The 19,260-nt window shown below is 42.0% G+C and overlaps 1 protein-coding gene across 1 annotated transcript; it reads left to right on the top strand.

Moving 5' to 3' along the window:
- Window positions 1-207: 207 nt before the first annotated feature.
- Window positions 208-17,296, top strand: LOC307253990 (low-density lipoprotein receptor-like; the record flags this gene model as incomplete). Its single annotated transcript, XM_080032214.1, is given in 15 exon segments — window positions 208-226; window positions 961-1,095; window positions 2,077-2,375; window positions 3,587-3,671; window positions 5,077-5,196; window positions 5,788-5,913; window positions 7,019-7,190; window positions 7,911-7,985; window positions 7,987-8,118; window positions 8,533-8,651; window positions 8,921-9,060; window positions 14,898-15,039; window positions 15,255-15,398; window positions 16,548-16,708; window positions 16,923-17,296. Coding segments are annotated over 15 exon segments (1,905 nt in total). The 3' UTR covers window positions 16,959-17,296.
- Window positions 17,297-19,260: the final 1,964 nt, after the last annotated feature.

Raw genomic sequence — 19,260 nt, 5'->3', positions numbered from 1 at the left:
CCTTCACATAAAGTCTCCGCCCCAGCAAAGCAGCGAGTCGATCGCTGTGACGGTGAAAATCACCGGGACCCGGGAGACCCAGTGAGCGAGTGAGACGCCGCTCAGAAAAAACTCTGTGGTTTGATGGATGAAATCAGTCGGGGATATCCTGGTCTACGGGAACGGCTTCCGCGATCTTTTTCTATGTCTCGAGTCTAACAGAGAGCCATGTCGGCAAACGGACAGCGTGACTAAATACAGTGAGCTGCGTCCCTCCGTATAGTTTCTGTTTCAGTAGGCTGTTACATTAACCTCTGAAGCATTGACAGTGTTTAATCAAAGCCTCTAATTTTTTATTATCAAAAGGGTTTTGATTGAGACTTTTAGCCAATTCTAAAGTCTGAACACAGCGGCAGCAGTGATGCTTGTGCCCGATCTTAACGCTGATTGGACAATACTCATGACGTCTACCAAAGATGTTTTATTGCCAAGATAACGATATTCCCTTGTCTCACACTACGGTAACTCGCCCACACAGTCCAGTCTGGGAAGCGCTGGCTGACTTCTCTGGCAGCTGCCGCTACCCCCCCCCCCTCCCAAAAACAAAAACTCTTCGGATCTATACGATTCACGTGGGTCATATATTTTGATTCTAAACGGCGATTTTCGCCGAAAAGCGACGAGTTTGCAGGTATGTTTATGTCATCAAATGACATAGCATAGTGTAGTTTACAAAATAACTCTGACAAAAAACTGAGAAGATGAAAGTTTTGCTGTAAGAATTTTTATTTTTAAATAATTAGCTTGTTTGGCATATGCTATGTGTTTAAATAGAATAATCAGTGTTCACAATAATCTATAGTATCCCCCCATCCCTATTGATGACATGATAGTATTTAGTCCTCTATTATGATTTTGACTTGTCATCTCACCTCACTGACATTATGCACAATGATTGTAAACTGTCTGCATTTGTTTCAGGTGCTGCAGGTCACTCTCTGCCCGCCTGCCACGAGCCGCTGGAGTTCAGGTGTGGCGACGGCTCATGCATCCCAAGACTGAGTGTGTGCGATGGACACACACACTGTGAGGACGGATCAGATGAACACCGCTGTGGTGAGTGCAGTGTGTAGACAGCAGGATCCCCATCCCAAACGATACACATGCACGCTGGCTTTAGGCTTTCTTTTGGGCAACATACACCTCTAAAACAGTGCACTATATCCACATACAAAGCCAAATCCATGCTGGCTGTGGCTTTAACAACACATTGGATGTCAACGGGTTCAGTTAATAACTGTGTTTAATACCTATGCCCGTTTACTTACACTTGTTGTTCAACATACAATCAGCTGATTATAACTGGCTTTAAAAGCAAAGTTATTTTTATTCCACCTTTTTTTGCACTGGTAAATGTGAAACTTCCTAACAAAGCCTTGATTTGATTAAACTAATGTCAATCTTTATGCGCCGCCTCAAAATCCACTCATTATCTTGCACTGTGCATGAGAATTACCACTTCAGAGTATTATTTCATAATTCTTATTAGAGACTGTAAATTCCAGAGGGATTTGGTGGTTCAGCATGTCCCACAATCTGCATACTGTTTTGCATTGGAAATAAACCTAGAGGCCGAAGTATTTTAAAAGGATTGAAAGTGATTAAACATTAACATTGATGTTGGGACTGGGAGTAATGCCAGCTGGTTTGAATATTGACAGTGTTGCTTAGAGGTTAGAGACACATGAGAAGCTCTGGTTTTACTGTGGGACAAATGGCAATAGAGCAAGTGGATCAAATAAAGGAGGAAATGATGCAATGAAATTTCAGCCAGGTTGACTAATTGAAAAAAACTCAAAAGACCAACAAAAGTTAAATATTTTGTAACGTCACAAACTATTAAACTTTTTTTGTTGCTCTTATGAGTTTCTCTGAAACATCACATATACCGGTATTACAAACTGAAACCTGAATTATTTGCCGTAAACATTCTTATGTCGAAGCCCTTCATATTATCTTTGTGGTGGCGCCTCCTAACTCCAAGACTCTTAACAGGCTTAATTATTGCTGATATTGTGATTCTTCTCCCATTCACAGATGGCCAGTGGTGTGAGAAAGGTGAATTTGCCTGCCGCTGTAGACGCTGCTTATCCCTGCATTTGCTATGCGACGGCGTGGACGACTGTGGCGACGGCAGCGACGAGTCTCCCTGCCTGAACTGCAGCGCGGCGGGGTTGTTCTCCTGCGGGCCGCCGGACGCCTGTCTGTCCAGGGAGAGGCTGTGTGACGGACAGGCAGACTGCAGAGACAGGAGGGACGAGTCTGAGGAGTTGTGGCCTGCCTCGCCCACGCCCGCACACTTCTCCCACAGGGTTCTCAACGCTCACGCAATGAGAGTGAGACACACGCATTTCAGGCAATTCACACGCTCCACGCCACACCTTGCATTTCTCACGCAAATTATAACTCCAAACATTTTTTTTTACATAGCTTCGATAAATCCTGACCGTCACCTAGTGTTGCCACCCTTCCCGTTTTTCCCAGAATTGTTCTCTTTTTTCACCAGCTGTCTCGGGAAAAAATAATTCTCGGCCGGGACACAATTTGTCCCGTTTTATGGGGGTAAATGCCAAAACCTCATTTGATTTTCCTTCGTTCAGTAGTTAAGGCCGTTTCACACGGGCCATGGCGTTTGTTGCGCCAACTAATGCATTCAATGGAGAGGCGAGCGGGGCCGGGCAGAGAGAAGGCGCAGCAAGCGGGCAGGGGCGGTCTCAACGATGTCGGGGCCCGTTTCAAGACCCAGTGTGGGGCCCCCCACTTTTTTTGTATATATATTAATAATGCTTGTGCATGCTCCCCACGAAAATAAAAAAAAGATTGTGGAAACCATTTGGTGCATAGACGGATTATGAGATAATTGGCCCATGGGCCCAGACTCTTAAAGTCCCCCCCCCCCCACTCCTCCTTATCCCTATTCAACAGATAAAGGGTGGACAGCTACTATTTATGAACAGTATAGAATTTACACATAGAAAGCTTATTACTGTATGTGTGAGGGGGCCTTCAAGGCCCCCTCATGAAGCCCCTAAGACAGAGCTAACAATGCTTTTGTTTTGCTCTTGCTTTTCTATTTTTCACCTACTAGTTGAGGGGCCATGATGATTTCTTTCCTTATTTTAGGTGATTCCTTTTTGGACCCTGTTATTGACATGAGTGACTGAGCTTAGGGCCCCCCTGAGCCCTTGGGCCCTGGGCCTGGTTGCATGCAATTTTCTTCTCAAAGTGCACCAGATTGATGAATTTTACTTTAAAAGGTTGCATTTTTTTCTTCCGGGGGAGCATTCCCCCGGACCCCCCTACAAGGTCCAGGGTTCCCACCTCAGTCTCCTTATATATCCTACTGTAAAAAGCACTGTAGGTGTTTATGGTTATTATAGGTCATTGCACTGGTCCATTTAAACCATTATTATGCTTTAAATTAATAAACAAACACAAAAAAATATTTCGCTCGCGCGCTCGCATGGGAAATCCGCTTCTGTCTCACTCTAAACAATTTCCAAAAGTTGAGAACCCTGCTCCCACATGTGCCATGTCTGAATTTCAGTGTGGAGACGGGCAGTGCGTCCGTCAGACCTGGAGGTGTGACGGCTCCACAGACTGCTCCGATGCCAGTGACAAGGAGAACTGTGGTGAGTGATGCGATGTGCCCTTGAAAGAAGACATTTCGAGAAAAATCAGTGGAGTGCACCGGCAAGTATAGCAGACGCTGTCCACATGCCTTTGGTCTAAGGTTGTCCCGAATAAAGTACATTTTAATTCTACAGCACATAAACCCCTCCGACCTTGTTGCAACAGTTTAGGGGAAAGGGCTTTTCTGTTTCATCATGACAATGAATGGCCACATTAAAGGGCTTTAATACTGAGGTTTTACTCACCAGCCAGCAGAGGGCTGTAAAGCCACTATGGAGAAGTGCCTTTACAGGCCTCTGCTGCAAAGTCTTTCTGGCATCTTGGTACACAGACCCTCAGGCTTCTTCTATCTGTGTGCCAGGGTCATCAACTAATGTGCGTCCTCTATCATTTGCCACTGCCATTTAAACTGAGAAGTTTTCTAATAAATCTATGTACAGGTGCTGCTCAATAAATTAGAATATGACCAAATAGTTGATTTATTTCAGTAATTTCATTCAAAAAGTGAAAGTTCCATATATTCTAGATGTATTAGACATAGTGATATATTTCAGGCATTTTTCCGGCTTACAGCTCATGAAGATCAAAAATCTAGCATCTCAAAATATTAGAATATTCCATAAGGCCAATCAAAAAATTCATTCATTCATCTCCTATATAGTTGGTCTGGGGTCTTATTATTATGCAGGAATTATTGCATTAATGCGGCATAGCATGGTGACGATCAGCCTGTGGCACTGCTGAGGTGTTATGAAGCCCAGGTTGCTTTGATAGAGGCCTTCAGCTCATCTGTAGTGTTGGGTCTGGTGTGTCTCATCTTCCTCTTGACAATAACCCATAGATTCTCTATGGAGTTCAGGTCAGGAGAGTTGCGTAGTCAATCCAGTAGAGTAATACAATGGTCAGTCAACCAGCTACTAGTGGTTTCTGGCACTGTGGGCAGGTGCCAAGTCTTGCTGGAAAAGGAAATCCGCATTTCCATAAATCTTGTCAGCAGACAGAAGCATGAAGTGCTCTAAAATCTTCTGTTAGATGGCTGTGGTGACTTTGGACTTGTTAACACAGTGGACCAACAGCAACAAATTACTTGATACCTCAAATCATCACTGATCCAAATAAAATGTTGCTTTTCATTTGGAAATCAAGGTCCCACAGTCTAGAGGAAGAGTGGAGAGGCACAAAATCCAAGTTGCTTGAAGAGCACTGTCAAGTTTCAATAGTCAGTGTTGATTTGGGGCACCGTGTCATCTGCTGGTGTTGGTCCACTGTCAAGAGGAAGATGAGACCAGACCCAACAATACAGAGGAGCTGAAGGCCTCTATCAAAGCAACCTGGGCTTCCATAACACCTGAACTGCTTCATTACCTGCCTGTCTTCGCCCACTGCTAATGTTTGTTTTTGCAGGTCAGAACGAGTGTCTGGTCAACAATGGAGGCTGCTCTCACACGTGTGTGGACCATCAGCAAGGTTTTCTCTGTGTCTGCCCTGACAACATGAGGCTGGTGTATGACAGCCAGTGTGAGGGTGAGTGGCAGCCTGACGGAGCAGCTCCAACCCTGCTAACAGCTTCTGCATTTGAGTTTTACATCACCGGTTATAAAAGCTTTGTCCACTCCTGACCGATCACACAAAACGCCCTCACTGTATGTGATGGAGGATTTTTGGGTTGGCTATTAAACGGGTTGGTTTAATTTCCACACATCAAAACTCCGCAGCCTTGGCGACGGAGCTTTCTCCAGGGCAGGAACAGCCTCCCCCAACATATCCGTGACTCTGAGTCCCTCACCATCTTCCAGTCCCACCTCAAGACCCATCTCTTCTCCTCTGCCTACCCCTAGTTCACCCACCAACCCAAGCCCCATCAAATCTACATGTTCTTTTTGTTTGTTTATTGTTGTGTTTTGTAAAGCGCTCTGAGTGAGAGAAAAGCGCTATATAAATAAAATGTATTATTATTATTATCTTGCATCATATTTACGCATCAAATAGACCGTAAACCATGTTTGCTATATATAAACAGCAGCTGGGCTTACATGTGCACTATTTTCGAACACATTCCTATTATGTTCCATTGAAAACTACTCTTCACCTATGCGTGCGTCCTTATAATCTTAGATGTGGACATGTGCCTGGAGAGTGATGTGTGTGATCAGCTGTGCGTTCACACAAACAACAGCCTCACCTGCGACTGCCACAAAGACTACCAGATGAATCCAGTAACAGGAGAGTGCCAGGCCAATGGTGAGCAAAATAAAACATCTATGTATCTAGTAACCAGCCGCTGACAACATAGATGTTTTAGATGGTGTTTAACTTCACCACATAGATCCTCGGTGTGATCCCAGACTTCCTGCTTTTTATTTTTTGTATTTGTATTTGTATTTGTATTTGTAGGGCATAAGGATAACATTCATATCACAGTTTTTGGGCCAGAGACTACAGGAACATTTCTGTTGACACATACAGTATGTCTAAAAAAAATGGATAACTGCCCTGTTTTTGTTCAAAACAAAAACATTCCCAAAATAATAAACTTCAACTACATGCAATTTCTCCTGGGTAAAACCTCTGTCCAGCTTATGATAAACATTAACTTGGATACCAGACTGGGACTGATTGAGCTGTTTGTCTCCATGTCCCCAACTTGATAAACGGATCAACACGTCAGTTTCTTGTCTGACTTTTTCTATTATCACTGAAGTTACTAGTTACAGTGTGGGTTTGGAGCTATTGGAAGGAGTTACGCAATACCTGCCATGCCATTCATGCCATGACATTCCAGTGCACTGCACCCATTTCTGTTGTCTAATTCTATGTGACGCAGGATGGGCAGGTACCAAATATTTCATATTTCATATTTATAATGGCATTACATTTCTCTTCGTGCTTCAGGTCACTCTGCACTCTATGCGAACGCTTTATGGTGGGAACAGTATCGCTTGTTGATCAAGCCTTTGTTTAAATTTGATTGTGAATTGATATGGGTGTTGTCCTTCCCATTGTATAAGCAAATAATTGTATGTTGGGTATCATTGGATTTTTCTATGTAAAACTGATATGATACCTGACTTTTGGTACAGGTTCCAAATAAATATGTCCACTTCCACTGATAACCCCCCCTGTTTTACATTAGCCTTGCCTTGGCTGACAGGTTCGGCAGCTTCCATTTGCCAAAATAACATGTATCATTGTCACTTGATGCATGTGAAAACAAGCATGGAGAAATATGTCCAAAACAATCTTTGAGTGTGTCAGGGTTAAATATTTGTACCTCTGATGCTATCCCACGTATGTGTGTAATGCGTCATTTTATAATTTTTATAATAATGAAATTCTGTTTTCCCAGGAATTGTGGCTCAACTGGTTTTCACCTCTTCTAAAGGACTGCAACGATTGAGCATCTTTGGTAATGAGTACAGTGAACTAGCTCAACATTTCTCAGGGCCAGGACAAGTGGCAGTACTGGCCACTAACCGCACACTGTACTGGGCTCGGCAAGGACGAGGCTCCATATACAGGTAACTTGTCCACTTCTGCAGACAACAACCCACAGTGTTAATAGAACACCGTACACGTCTCAAATCCATGATGGTGTCTGTGTTTGGATATGTCAGGGTTTTGAAGTTATACTCCACAATTTAGTGTAGTATTAATAACACTGTCGGACAGTTTAATTAATTATTTTTTATTTAGAGAAATCATCTTTTTTTATTATTTAACTTTTTTTTAAAGGTCAAAACCTGGTGGCTACATTACCCACAATGCACAATGTTCTTGGAGTGTTATGCAAGTAATATCAGACGCTCCTTTAGCTTCATGCCCTTTTCATCTGTATTCCTGAGAGCATGTTATGCACAAGATAACATTTACGGAAAGTGAAAAATAGGAATAATTTTTTTGTCCAAATTAACATATGAACAGCTTTCAGGTATTGTGTCTATCAGTTTGAAAATATAAGATAAAACCATCAGGAATTCTAGTTTCCACCTTCTGCCAATTTTTTATTGATAATTTCGAGGGTGGATGGTAATCCCGGTGCCATTTTTTAAGTAATGTTTTTGTTTTTGTCCTTACCGTGCACCATTGTTTTGTTTTGTAATGATTTGATTTGATGTGCTCCATGCCATGTGCTATGGCCGTGAGCCGTAAATAAATAAATGAAATTAAATGTTATGTTAACATCCACAAATCCCCACCTTTTTATTATTCCTTTTCCTTTCCACCTGCATATTTGTCAGGGTCTCCATGGATGGAAGTCCACACCATTGGGTTTTGGTGCTGAAAGTGGAAGGTTCAGTGTCAGGCCTGGCTGACACTGAAGCTCCTCTACTGGACTAGTATGGAGAGTGGTTCTGTTAGCGTCGGCCTGCTGGACGGTTCGGCACAGCGTCCGCTTATCACCAGACTGGACCAACCATCTGCAGTAGCTGTTGATCCACTTCAAGGGTAAGAGGGCCCAGGTGTTTACCACACCTATTAGATTAATGGTTAACAGCATCGTCAAAGAGGTTTATTGTACTCACGTCAGCAGGTCTTGCAAAGAAATTTAGAAATTATGATATATTGTTACCTCCTTCTCTTCAAATGACAGATCCTGCAGGTTTGTATGAGATAACTCGATTACACTTACAGTGAGAACTTTATTTATAGCTGGCAGCTGCTCAATGAAGAGAGCTATTTTATTTTTAATTAAATTTTTTTTAATCAACTCAAATACATGTCAACCTAAAGTCAAATGCATGTGGGCTGGGGCCTATTCATTTCACATATCTGTTTATTTGTAAAAGCAAAGCAAAAGCAACCTTTGTTTTGACATCTTGAAGATAATAAAAAGCACACTCTGAATAACTGTTTTCTCAGGCTTCTCTTTTGGGCTCAGTGTGGCAGCGCCACAAAGATTGAGAGGTCTAGTTTGGACGGTCGGAACAGGACGGCTCTGGTCACCAGCTCAATACGCCACCCTGTCGGCCTCTCTCTGGGTATGTTCTGATATATATATCTGATATATATAGTAGATGGATAAGTAATTAATGAGAGAGTTCAAGATCTCTGTTGAACTTGCAGAAGGTATTTCAAATCGGCATGATCTTTCGAAATTCTTAAGTTTAGTTTCAAAATGTGGAAAACCCCTTGGCTCCCTTAAAAAAAAAATAACGCATGTATCTTTTGCCCTTCCAGCAGAAGTAAAGTGGCCTCAGTGTTGCTGTACATAATGCAGGTCTTGTTTTGGTGTGATTTTCCCCCCTAGATATGCCAAGCCAGCTGCTGTACTGGGCTGACCAGGGAACGAGAAGTATCTCCAGAGTAGATCTAGACGGCCGTCATCGTAAAGCAGTGGTAGAGTCTAACGGCTACCTGGACCGGCCCTTCGGACTGGCTCTGTTTGAGGTAAAACAACCGTTTCACAGCTCTATGACGAAACACTTTAGACTGCTGTACCCAATCCTGTCACCCAGTGCTTTGTTAATAAGGCTTTTAGTACATTTTTGCTGGAATTAACAGTTTTTTTAAATGGTTGTTTGATACTCTATACCATTATTAACAAAGCAAAGACCTCAACTACCAGAAAGTATTCTAAGAATTTTATAAATGCAAATGAACACAGTATACTGTTAAATCTGGAAACCCAGTTTAGAGCTTTCAACCCTGTGTTTGTGTGAGTGCCGCTTTCTTCCCTTAGGAAGAACAGGTTGTCAGCTTTGAAGAATTTAAAAAAGATATCGCTGCTGAAAGCAAAACTATTGCTGCATAATAAGGCAAGAGTCAAGTGCTGTCAGACAATTGCTAAATTATTACATTATTTTGCCACTCACTCTCCCTTACGGATTTAAACACTAAATATACAGTATATTATACTTTGTTTAAACAATAGTCCTACTCAGAATTTGCATTTAGGTCTGACACTGTCCCATAAAGATACGTGGGAATAACTTTTTGGGCTACATGAAAGTGGAACAGATTTTATTGATTTGAATTGTATCTGTGATAAATAGCAATAGATTCATTAATTACAAAGTCTGGGCCGTTTATATATCAGATAAATGTTAATGTGCAGCGGGTTTAGTGAACCTACAACAACATATACTTCACATGACCTGTCACCTGACAGGAATGAGCCCTATCTAGTTTACCTTTTACATGGTTGCTTTGAAAGACTTTCGATCGTCACGGTACGCTGTGTTCAGTTTATTGGAACGTGGTGATGGACCGCACCCAGAGACTCTAAAGATTTTTTGGCTTACACATCCAAGTAAACGTCATGCAAATACATTATAGACCATTGTTAACAAAGGTGTTGTGTAATAGTATATGGGTGTGATCTACTTACTACACCTTCAAAAAGAATTTGAAGTTTATTTGAAATTTAAAATGTAATGCCTGCTACATTTCATATCAAATTAAATAAGTTTTTATTTTTATATACTGTATATTCACACACACACACACACTCACACACTCTCTAACCGGCCACTATATTAGGTAGAGCGGTTAAATTTCTTGTTAACACATATAACTTATCAGCCAATCACATGGCAGCAACTCAATGCATTTAGCCATGTAGACCTGGAGAGGAACACTTATTGAAGTTAAAATCGAGCAACAGAATGGGGAAGAAAGGGTGTTTAAGTGACATTGAACATTGCAATGTCGAGGGTGCCAGACAGGCTGGTGTGAGTATTTCAGAAACTGCTGATTTACTGGGATTTTCACTCAACCATCTATAGGGTTTTCAGAGAATGGTCCGAAAAAGAAAAAATATCCAGTGAGCGGCAGTTGTGTAGTTGAAAATGCCTTGTTGATGTCAGAGGAAGATGTGCAGGCTGGTTTGAGATGATAGAAAGGTAAAGTAACTCAAATAACCACTCGTTACAACCAGGGTATGCAGAATACCATCTCTGAACGCACAACACGACCAACCTTGAAGCAGATGGGCTACAGCAGCAGAAGACCCCACCGGGTGCCACTCCTGTCAGCTAAGAACAAGAAACTGAGGCTACAATTCACACAGGCTCACCAAAATTGGACAATAGAAAATTGGAAAAATCTTGCCTGGTCTGATGAGCCTCGATTTCAGTTGCCAAGTTCAGATGGTAGGGTCAGAATTTCGCATAAACAACATGAAAGCATGGATACATCCTGCCGTTGACCATCAACCATGCTATGTTCAAAGTCACTTAAACCCCCTTTCTTCCCCATTTTAGCTATTGTGTATAAATTATAAATGTAATAAAAAAAAAAGTTCACTAGTTCAGTTAGAGCAAGAACACCTGAAATTGATATTGACATTTACATCAAAATGTCTGTTCAAATTCAAGGGACAATAATGTTTCTTTTGATTTCCAGATATTTCACTGATTAACAGTTTATAATAGTAAATTATAAAATATCGTCACCCTCTTAAAATAATGGCCTAAATCATATTTTCAAGTTGTTCAGAAAACAGAAAAAACTGAACCATATATAGAGTATATGATATTTATGAATCATTTCAAACAAAAAGGTTATGACAATAGATGACTATTGATATACAAATAAGGATGTCAGTCAATTGTGTAACATGAAAGGATAAAATGACTTAGGCCAATTTATGAACATGCCTTTGCGATTTACACAATTTTGAACCTGACTTGGGCCAAATTAATTCTGGGATAAGTAAGGCAAAACAGTGCATTTCTTTTTTTCCCCAACGACTGTAACATACCATGAGGAAGGGTATGCAACAAACATTTGAATATGCTAGTGGAGTACACATAAACTCATGAGACAGAGGGAAGTTTGGCTGTGAATGGCACCATTAATCCACTCTACCGACACAAGACTACAGACTCGGCACCCCACAACTCTCATGATAATCAACAGAGACTTCAATCATGCCTCCCTCTCCAAAACACTGACCAGCTTCACACAGTATGTGAAATGTAAAACCAGAGGAAATAAAATCCTGGACTTGCTTTATGCCAATGGGAGGGAGGCATACAGCTCCTCTCCCCTCACACCCCTCGGCCAGTCTGACCACAACCTGATACACCTTACACCTGTGTACAAGCCTGTAGTAAGCAAGCAGCCGGCTACCACCAGGACTGTGAAGGTGTGGTCTAGAGAGGCTGTGGAGGCCCTGCAGGACTGCTGCCAGAGAACAGACTGGGATCTGTTCCTGGAGGACCACGCAGAGGACATTGAATGACTCTCCCATTGCATTACAGATAACATCAGGTTCTGTGAGGACAGCGTTGTACCCATCAAGAAGGTCCGCTGTTTTCCTAACAACAAACCCTGGATCATTAAAAACCTACTCAACAGGAAGAAGAGGGCTTTCATGGCAGGAGACAGAGAGGGGGTAAAATCAGTTCAGAAGGAACTGAGAAGGGAACTAAGGGCGGCCAAAAACAGCTATAGGGAGAGGCTGGAGGGCAAGCTCCAAATTAACAGTGCCAAGGAGGTTGGGATGGGATGAAGAAGATCACGGGACACAAACTGCCAGGTCCAGCTGTGGCGGGCGGACATGAACGTGCTAATGAGCTGAACCTATTTTTCAACAGGTTTGACTCAACCCCTGCCCCAGTCAGCTCAGCAGGTCAGTCTGTGCCCCCCTTCCTCCACCTCCCCTCCCTCCCCTACTTCCCCTCCCTCTCCCCCTCCCTTTTCCCCTCCTCCCCCCCTAGTTACCAGTCTTGTCATCACATCAAGCCAGGTGAGGCGGGAGCTATCAAAGCTCCAGAGGAATAAGGCAATGGGTCCGGACAACATCAATCTCAAGGTGCTTAAAGCGTGTGCCGGACAGCTTGCTGGAGTGTTCCAAAACCTCTTCAACCTTTCCCTGAGGCTGAAGAAGGTGCCCCAGTTGTGGAAGCCCTCCTGCATTGTTCCGGTGATAGCTCGCCCCAGCTCTCCCAACGATTACAGGCCAGTGGTGCTGATCTCACACATAATGAAGACCTTCGAAAGACTCACCTTAAGCCCCAGATGTATGACTCCATGGACCCACTGCAGTTTGCGTACCAGGCCCAACTCAGCGTGGCCGGCGCCATCATTTACCTGCTGCACAGGGCTTACTCACACCTGGAGAAGCCGGGGAGCTCAGTGAGAGTCATGTTCTTCGACTTCTCCAGTGCGTTCAATACCATCCAGCCTACCCTGCTTGAGAAGAAGCTCTCAGCAATGCAGGTACACCCCGACATGGTTGCTTGGATTGGTGACTACCTTTCCAGCAGGCCACAGTACGTGTGGCTGCAGAGCGGCCTGTCAGATGTTGTGATGAGCAACACTGGCGCACCCCAAGGAACAATACTTTCACCCTTCCTCTTTACCATCTACACCTCTGACTTCAGCTTCAACTCTGGAACTTGCCATCTCCAGAAATTCTCAGACGACTCCTCCATCGTGGGCTGCATCAGTGAGGACAGGGAGGACGAGTACAGAGGTGTGGTGGACGACTTTGTCAGATGGTCAGAGGAGAATCACCTCCAACTCAACATCGGCAAGACCAGGGGGCTGGTGGTGGACTTCCGCCGGAAGAGGAAGCCCCCAACCCCTATTACCATCCAGGGGGTTGAAATAGAGACGGTGGATTCGTATAAATTCCTTGGAGTACACATCAACAATAAGCTGGACTGGTCAGACAACACAGAGGCCCTCTACCGGAAGAGTCAGAGCAGACTCTTCTTCCTCAGGAGGCTCAGGTCGTTTGACGTGTGTGGCAGGCTACCAAGGACATTGTATCTGTCTGTGTCCTTCCACTGCTGCTGGGCTGTTTTTGCAACAAACAAATTTCTCCTACAGGGATTAATAAAGTTGTATCTTATCTTATCTTATCTTTTCTTATCAATGCACACAATAAGGGTTCAATGGTTATTTAATGCTTAATAAGCATTAATCAATGGTTATTTAAAGCTTAATAAGCATTAATTAATGGTTATTTAATGCTTAATAAGCATTAATAAATGCTAAGTTAATGTTTTATAAGCATGAACTTAGCATTAAAGGTGGGTTAAGCGGATCGTCTTTGTTAAAATTCCCTAGCCTAGGCTGTGTATTAACAAGATTTTTGTCAGTGCTCACACAGTATGGACCGATAGCAGATTGGGAGGAGATATTCACTGATGTTGACAAAAAGCGATTTGTCAACAAACATTCTGAATAATCATTTACCACACCTTTAAATTAACTGATTAACTAAGATATTAAGCATGAACTAAGCATTACGTGAATAATCATGGTAATTAAACATAAACTTACTGTTAATGCTGATTAACCCCCTAACCCTAAACCTTATTGTAAATGTTTACCATATTTGGTTATAATTTCATATAAAATATGTTTTTTTACAAACCACCGCCATTTTGAAACGCTTATAAAATTGCCACTCCGTCTAGTGACTTAGGCTGAATAAAATGGCCTAATTCACACTCTTGACATAGGCCATTACACTAAAAGGGTGGTATCACATGATCTGTTCAACTGAGGATGCTGAGAGTTTTACCAGAGGTGGCCAGCATCACAAGGAGCTGATTTAGGCAAGAAAATCATTTTTGCAAAAAAGTGACTTAGGCCATTATTTTAAGAGGGTGACGATATCAATATAGATAGATAGATAGATAGATAGATAGATAGATAGATAGATAGATAGATAGATAGATAGATAGATAGATAGATAGATAGATAGATAGATAGATAGATAGATAGATAGATAGATCCTTTAATAATCCTTTACAGGAAATTACAGTGTCACAAACAGCGTATGGACAAATAACAAACACATTCCCTCATAAAATACTTAAAAAAAAGATAAAAAACAATAAATACAATAATAAATACTACAAAGTGCAAAGTTATTTTTGTGCATTATAAAATCGTATGGCAGCTGGTAAACAGGACTTCCTGTAGCGCTCCGTTTTGCACATTGGTGCAATTAGTCTCTGACTGAAGGTGCTGCTCTTGATCACCTTCAGGGCGTGGAGTGGGTGAGTGGGGTTAGTCATTATTGAGGCCAGTTTGTTGAGGATTCTGGCCTCTGCCACCTGCTGGACCTTGAGCTGCTCAGCCCCGACCACTGAGCTGGCCTTCCTGATCAGCTTGTTCAGCCTGTTTTTGTCCGCTGTGCGAGCACCTTCTCCCCAACATGCCACAGCAGAAAAAAAAAAAATAGAACAAAGATAGAACAATCAATCCTGTATCTGCAGTGAAAGGAATGAAGTGCAAACTCCGTTCTGTCCGTTCTGCTTCAGGGTTTTGTGTACTGGAGCGAGGAAGTGACACACTCCATCTGCCGAGCTGACAAACACAACGGCAGCAACCTCAAAGTACTGCTGTCAAACGTCACCTCACCGGGTGGTTTGGTCATCGTTCAGCCTGTTCTTCAACCAAACGGTATGAGCAGTCAAATGAATTCAACATGTCATGTGTCCTTTTTTTTGTTTATGTTAAGCCCTCAAAAGTTTGTGAGGAGGTCAGAGGTTCAGCAGCTCATTCAAGTATAGATCAAGAGAGGACAACAGGACACTGTTGGTGATGCTGACCTTTTGAGACACAGTAATGCAGTCACTGATTCCTCTCAACTGATTGTGCATTTCCCTGGTTCTTAGAGCCGTCTGAATGCGGACATAACATGAAGATGTGCCAGCACAAGTGCGTTGTCGACCTGCTGTGCAAGGTTCCTGCCATTTCTCGAACAGTTCCTGCGTCGACTTTATCTGATCCTACATATGCTGGAATCCTCTCCCTTATCAGTAAGAATATTTATATGTCCTGTTTGTCCGGGGAGGAGGGGGGGACAAATCCTCATCTCATGCCTGGAAAAACCTACTGCGCTTAAAGCCCATGTAAAGTTTAAACCCAAATCCACAAAATCCTTCTAGTTATGTCATTTAGTAGCATAATGGTAAGAATCTGAAAAGAGTTCAGCCGAGTCGTATATTGTTTTTACCCGTACAGAACTTGTGTTGTTGCTGACAATCGGACCGTACACTGTGAGCACATACATCGTGAGTCTATAGATCGTATGCCTACAGTGAGAGCTGGAATTAAACAACAAGAGGTAGAGCTGCAACGATTAATCGACGAATCGATTATTAATCGATTACTAAAATAAACGCCAACTATTTTGATAATCGATTAATCATTTCAAGTAATTTTTTAATAAAACATTTCCAAATTCTCTGATTTCAGCTTCTCAAATGTGAATATTTTCTGGTTTCTTTTATCCTATTATGACAGTAAACTGAAATATCTGTGTGTTTTGGACATAACAATACATTTGAGGACGTCAACACATGGGCTTTGGAAAATTGATAAAAAAATTTCACCATTTTCTGACATTTTACGGACAAACACTAATCGATTAATCGAGAAAATAATCGACAGATTAATCGATTATCAAAATAATCGTCAGCCCTAAAGAGGTTGTACAATGTATGCACAGCTAATGACAATATCTTAAATTTGGATTGATAAATACGCCTAGTTTGATCAACTTTACAAAAAATCGGTTTAGATTAGGCGGGCTATTGATTCTTATGGTACAATAAGTATTTTGAACCAATCAGGGCAGTTCTCTGTCCAAACTTTCTTTGAAAACAATGATTGTTTCCATGGAGACGATTTGATATTGCCATGCCCTGACCGTCCGGTCACGGTCTAGATGTAAAATGTCAGTTTTATAATATACACGCAACGTTTATATCGTGTATATTGATTTTTTTCTATTTCAGACCAGGTTTGCAGAGGCTTTAACTGTATTTTGTATTGGCATAGGCAACACATTACTGTTTAAAAATAGACACTTTAACCATCACATAGGCCACATTGATGTCAATTGTGTTAACATATGACTCCAGAAGGTGATCCAATTTGTGTGTGTGTGACTGTGTATTTCCCAGTGGTTCTCAGTGTGCTGCTGGTTGGAATGGGTCTGTGGTGGTGGAGGGAGCAGTTCAGGCCGTCCAGGTCACTCACTGAGCAGAGCATCCGGCTCAAGGAGTCCCAGGACCCGCTCATCTCCCAGGGGCCACCCATGGGTTCAGGCATAAGTCTCGTCAAGGCAAGTCAGCCTTATATATTGTTACATGATGATTAAACTTACAAGTATAAGTATTATACTGGCCTCAAAAAATACAGTATCAATCGGACTCACTTTTGTGATTGAGACATCAAAAGTCCGCAAGCTTCCCAGATAAACACAGCTTGACCAGCATCACGTTTAAGGCTTATTGTATGTAGTATGTTGACATAGCTGTGTGTTTCTTCACCACCAGGACACTCTGCTCAAGCTGGACTTGGATAATGAATGAATAATGTGTGAAAGATCTGACCGGGGCTCCACGGTACGGTCCTAACCCTGCAGTGGCCTCAGGGCTGACAGGTCGACCAGACAACATACCCGGCTAATCACCCTGTTGTGTCCCTGTTCCCTTTGGAGGTTCAGGAAAATGACGCGGTGGTAAATATCAGAGTTCAGATGGGGCAAAGGCTTTCAAATAACTTCTGATTTTGAAGAAGCACTTTTTTTTACCAAGTGGCTCCAGAATTCTTCTTAGTTGTTCGATGAGGACGTTGTTGTTGCATTTTTTGCCTTATTAGTCAATGGAGAATGCAGAGTGTACGCACATTCAATTTGAGGAATACTTGATATCAGGAAATAAGCTTTTTTTCTCCTGCTCACCAATTCCTTAGATGAGAAAAGTGCTATTCATCTCATATCTGTACATCAAGAATCAAGCAAAAGCCAACTTGGACCCTGCTCCCAGCCAAGAAATAGTCCAGCGCACAACCCCTTTTACAACATGTCTACACTTTGTTTAAAGAAATTGAAAATATACTGTGTTAATTATAAGCTTTGGGGAGCCTTTTTTGGGGAAAAAAGGTTATTTTTGAACACCTTTGAAGCCATGCTAGCTTTTACCCTCTTTTCAATCTTTATGCTAAGTTAAGCTTTATGGCCGCAAGCTCTTATTTCATACCTACTATACAGATATGAGATGGGTATTAATCTTTTCCTCTAAATAAAGCAAAAATAATAATAATCATTTCAAATAAACGATTTGAACCCTAAAATTTGTTTTGTCAGATGGAGACCTGGTAGAGTTTAAACTTGAACCTTTTTCCAACCTAATTGAGTTTTGGGAACATTAACCCAGTGTGCAGGACATTGTTTTTCCTTCATTGAATATGTAATCCTGCACCTTGTTTAGAGGAAATATAGGACAGGGGTCACAGAACTACCTGTAACTTTTAAAGTATTATCTAAGCGTCATATTGATCAAGGCCGACTGCAGAATAAATGGTGTCTTTTTAAACTCCAAGAGTTTACTAGAAGTGGCCTCTCACAGTTGGTTCTGTCAGAACACATACAGGTGAAACTCGAAAAATTAGAATATCGTGCAAAAGTTCATTTATTTCAGTAATTCAACTTTAAAGGTGAAAATAATATCTTATACAGACTCATTACATGCAAAGGGAGATATGTGAAGCCTTTATTTGTTATAATTGTGATTATTATGGGTTACAGTTTATAAAACCCCCAAATTCAAAATCTCAGAAAATTAGAATATTACATAAAATCAATAAAAAAAGTTTTTTAAATACAGAAATGTCGGCCCTCTAGAAGGTATAATCATGCATATGTACTAAGTACTTGGTTTGGGCCCCTTTTACATGAATTCTTGCCTCAATGCGGCGTGGCATGGATGCTATCAGTCTGTGGCACTGCTGAGTTGTTATGGAAGCCCAGGTTGCTTTGATAGTGGCCTTCAGCTCGTCTGTATTGTTGGGTCTGGTGTGTATCATCTGCCTCTTGACAATACTCCATAGTTTCTCTAAGGAGTTCAGGTCAGGAGAGTTGTCTGGCCATTCATGCACAGTAATACCATGGTCAGTCAACCAGTTACCAGTGGTTTATGGTACTGTGGGCAGGTGCCAAGTCTAGCTAGAAATGGAAATTGTCATCACCATAAAGCTTGTCAACAGACAGAAGCATGAAGTGCTCTAAAATCTTCTGGTAGATGCTGTGGTGACTTTGGACTTGATAACACAGTGGACTAACAGCAGCAGATGACATGATACCTCAAATCATCACTGATCCAAATTAAATGTTACGTTTCATTTGGAAATCAAGGTCCCACAGTCTAGAGAAAGAGTGGAGGGGCACAAAATCCAAGGGGCTTGAAGACCACTGTCAAGTTTCAACAGTCAGTGATGATTTGAGGCAAAACCACGAGTAACTGATTGACTAACCATGGTATTACTGTGCATAAATGGCCAGACAACTCTCCTGACCTGAACCCAATAGAGAAACTATGGAGTATTGTCTAGAGGCAGATGAGACACACCAGACCCAACAATACAGACGAGCTGAAGGCCACTATCAAAGCAACCTGGGCTTCCATAACACCTCAGCAGTGCCACAGGCTGATAGCATCCATGCCACGCCGCATTTAGGCAATAATTTGTGCAAAAGGGGCCCAAACCAAGTACTTAGTACATATGCATGCAGGCCCGGCCCTGGGCATAGGCAGTATAGGCAAATGCTAGGGGCGCATCCATCCACAGGGGGCGCCGCTACAAAAAAAAAAAAAAAAAGGGCTACCAAAACTT

This window comes from Ammodytes marinus (assembly GCF_949987685.1).
Source record: "Ammodytes marinus genome assembly, chromosome: 8".
Classification (NCBI taxonomy): Eukaryota; Metazoa; Chordata; class Actinopteri; order Uranoscopiformes; family Ammodytidae; genus Ammodytes; species Ammodytes marinus.
This window is presented reverse-complemented; position numbering and strand designations above follow the sequence as displayed.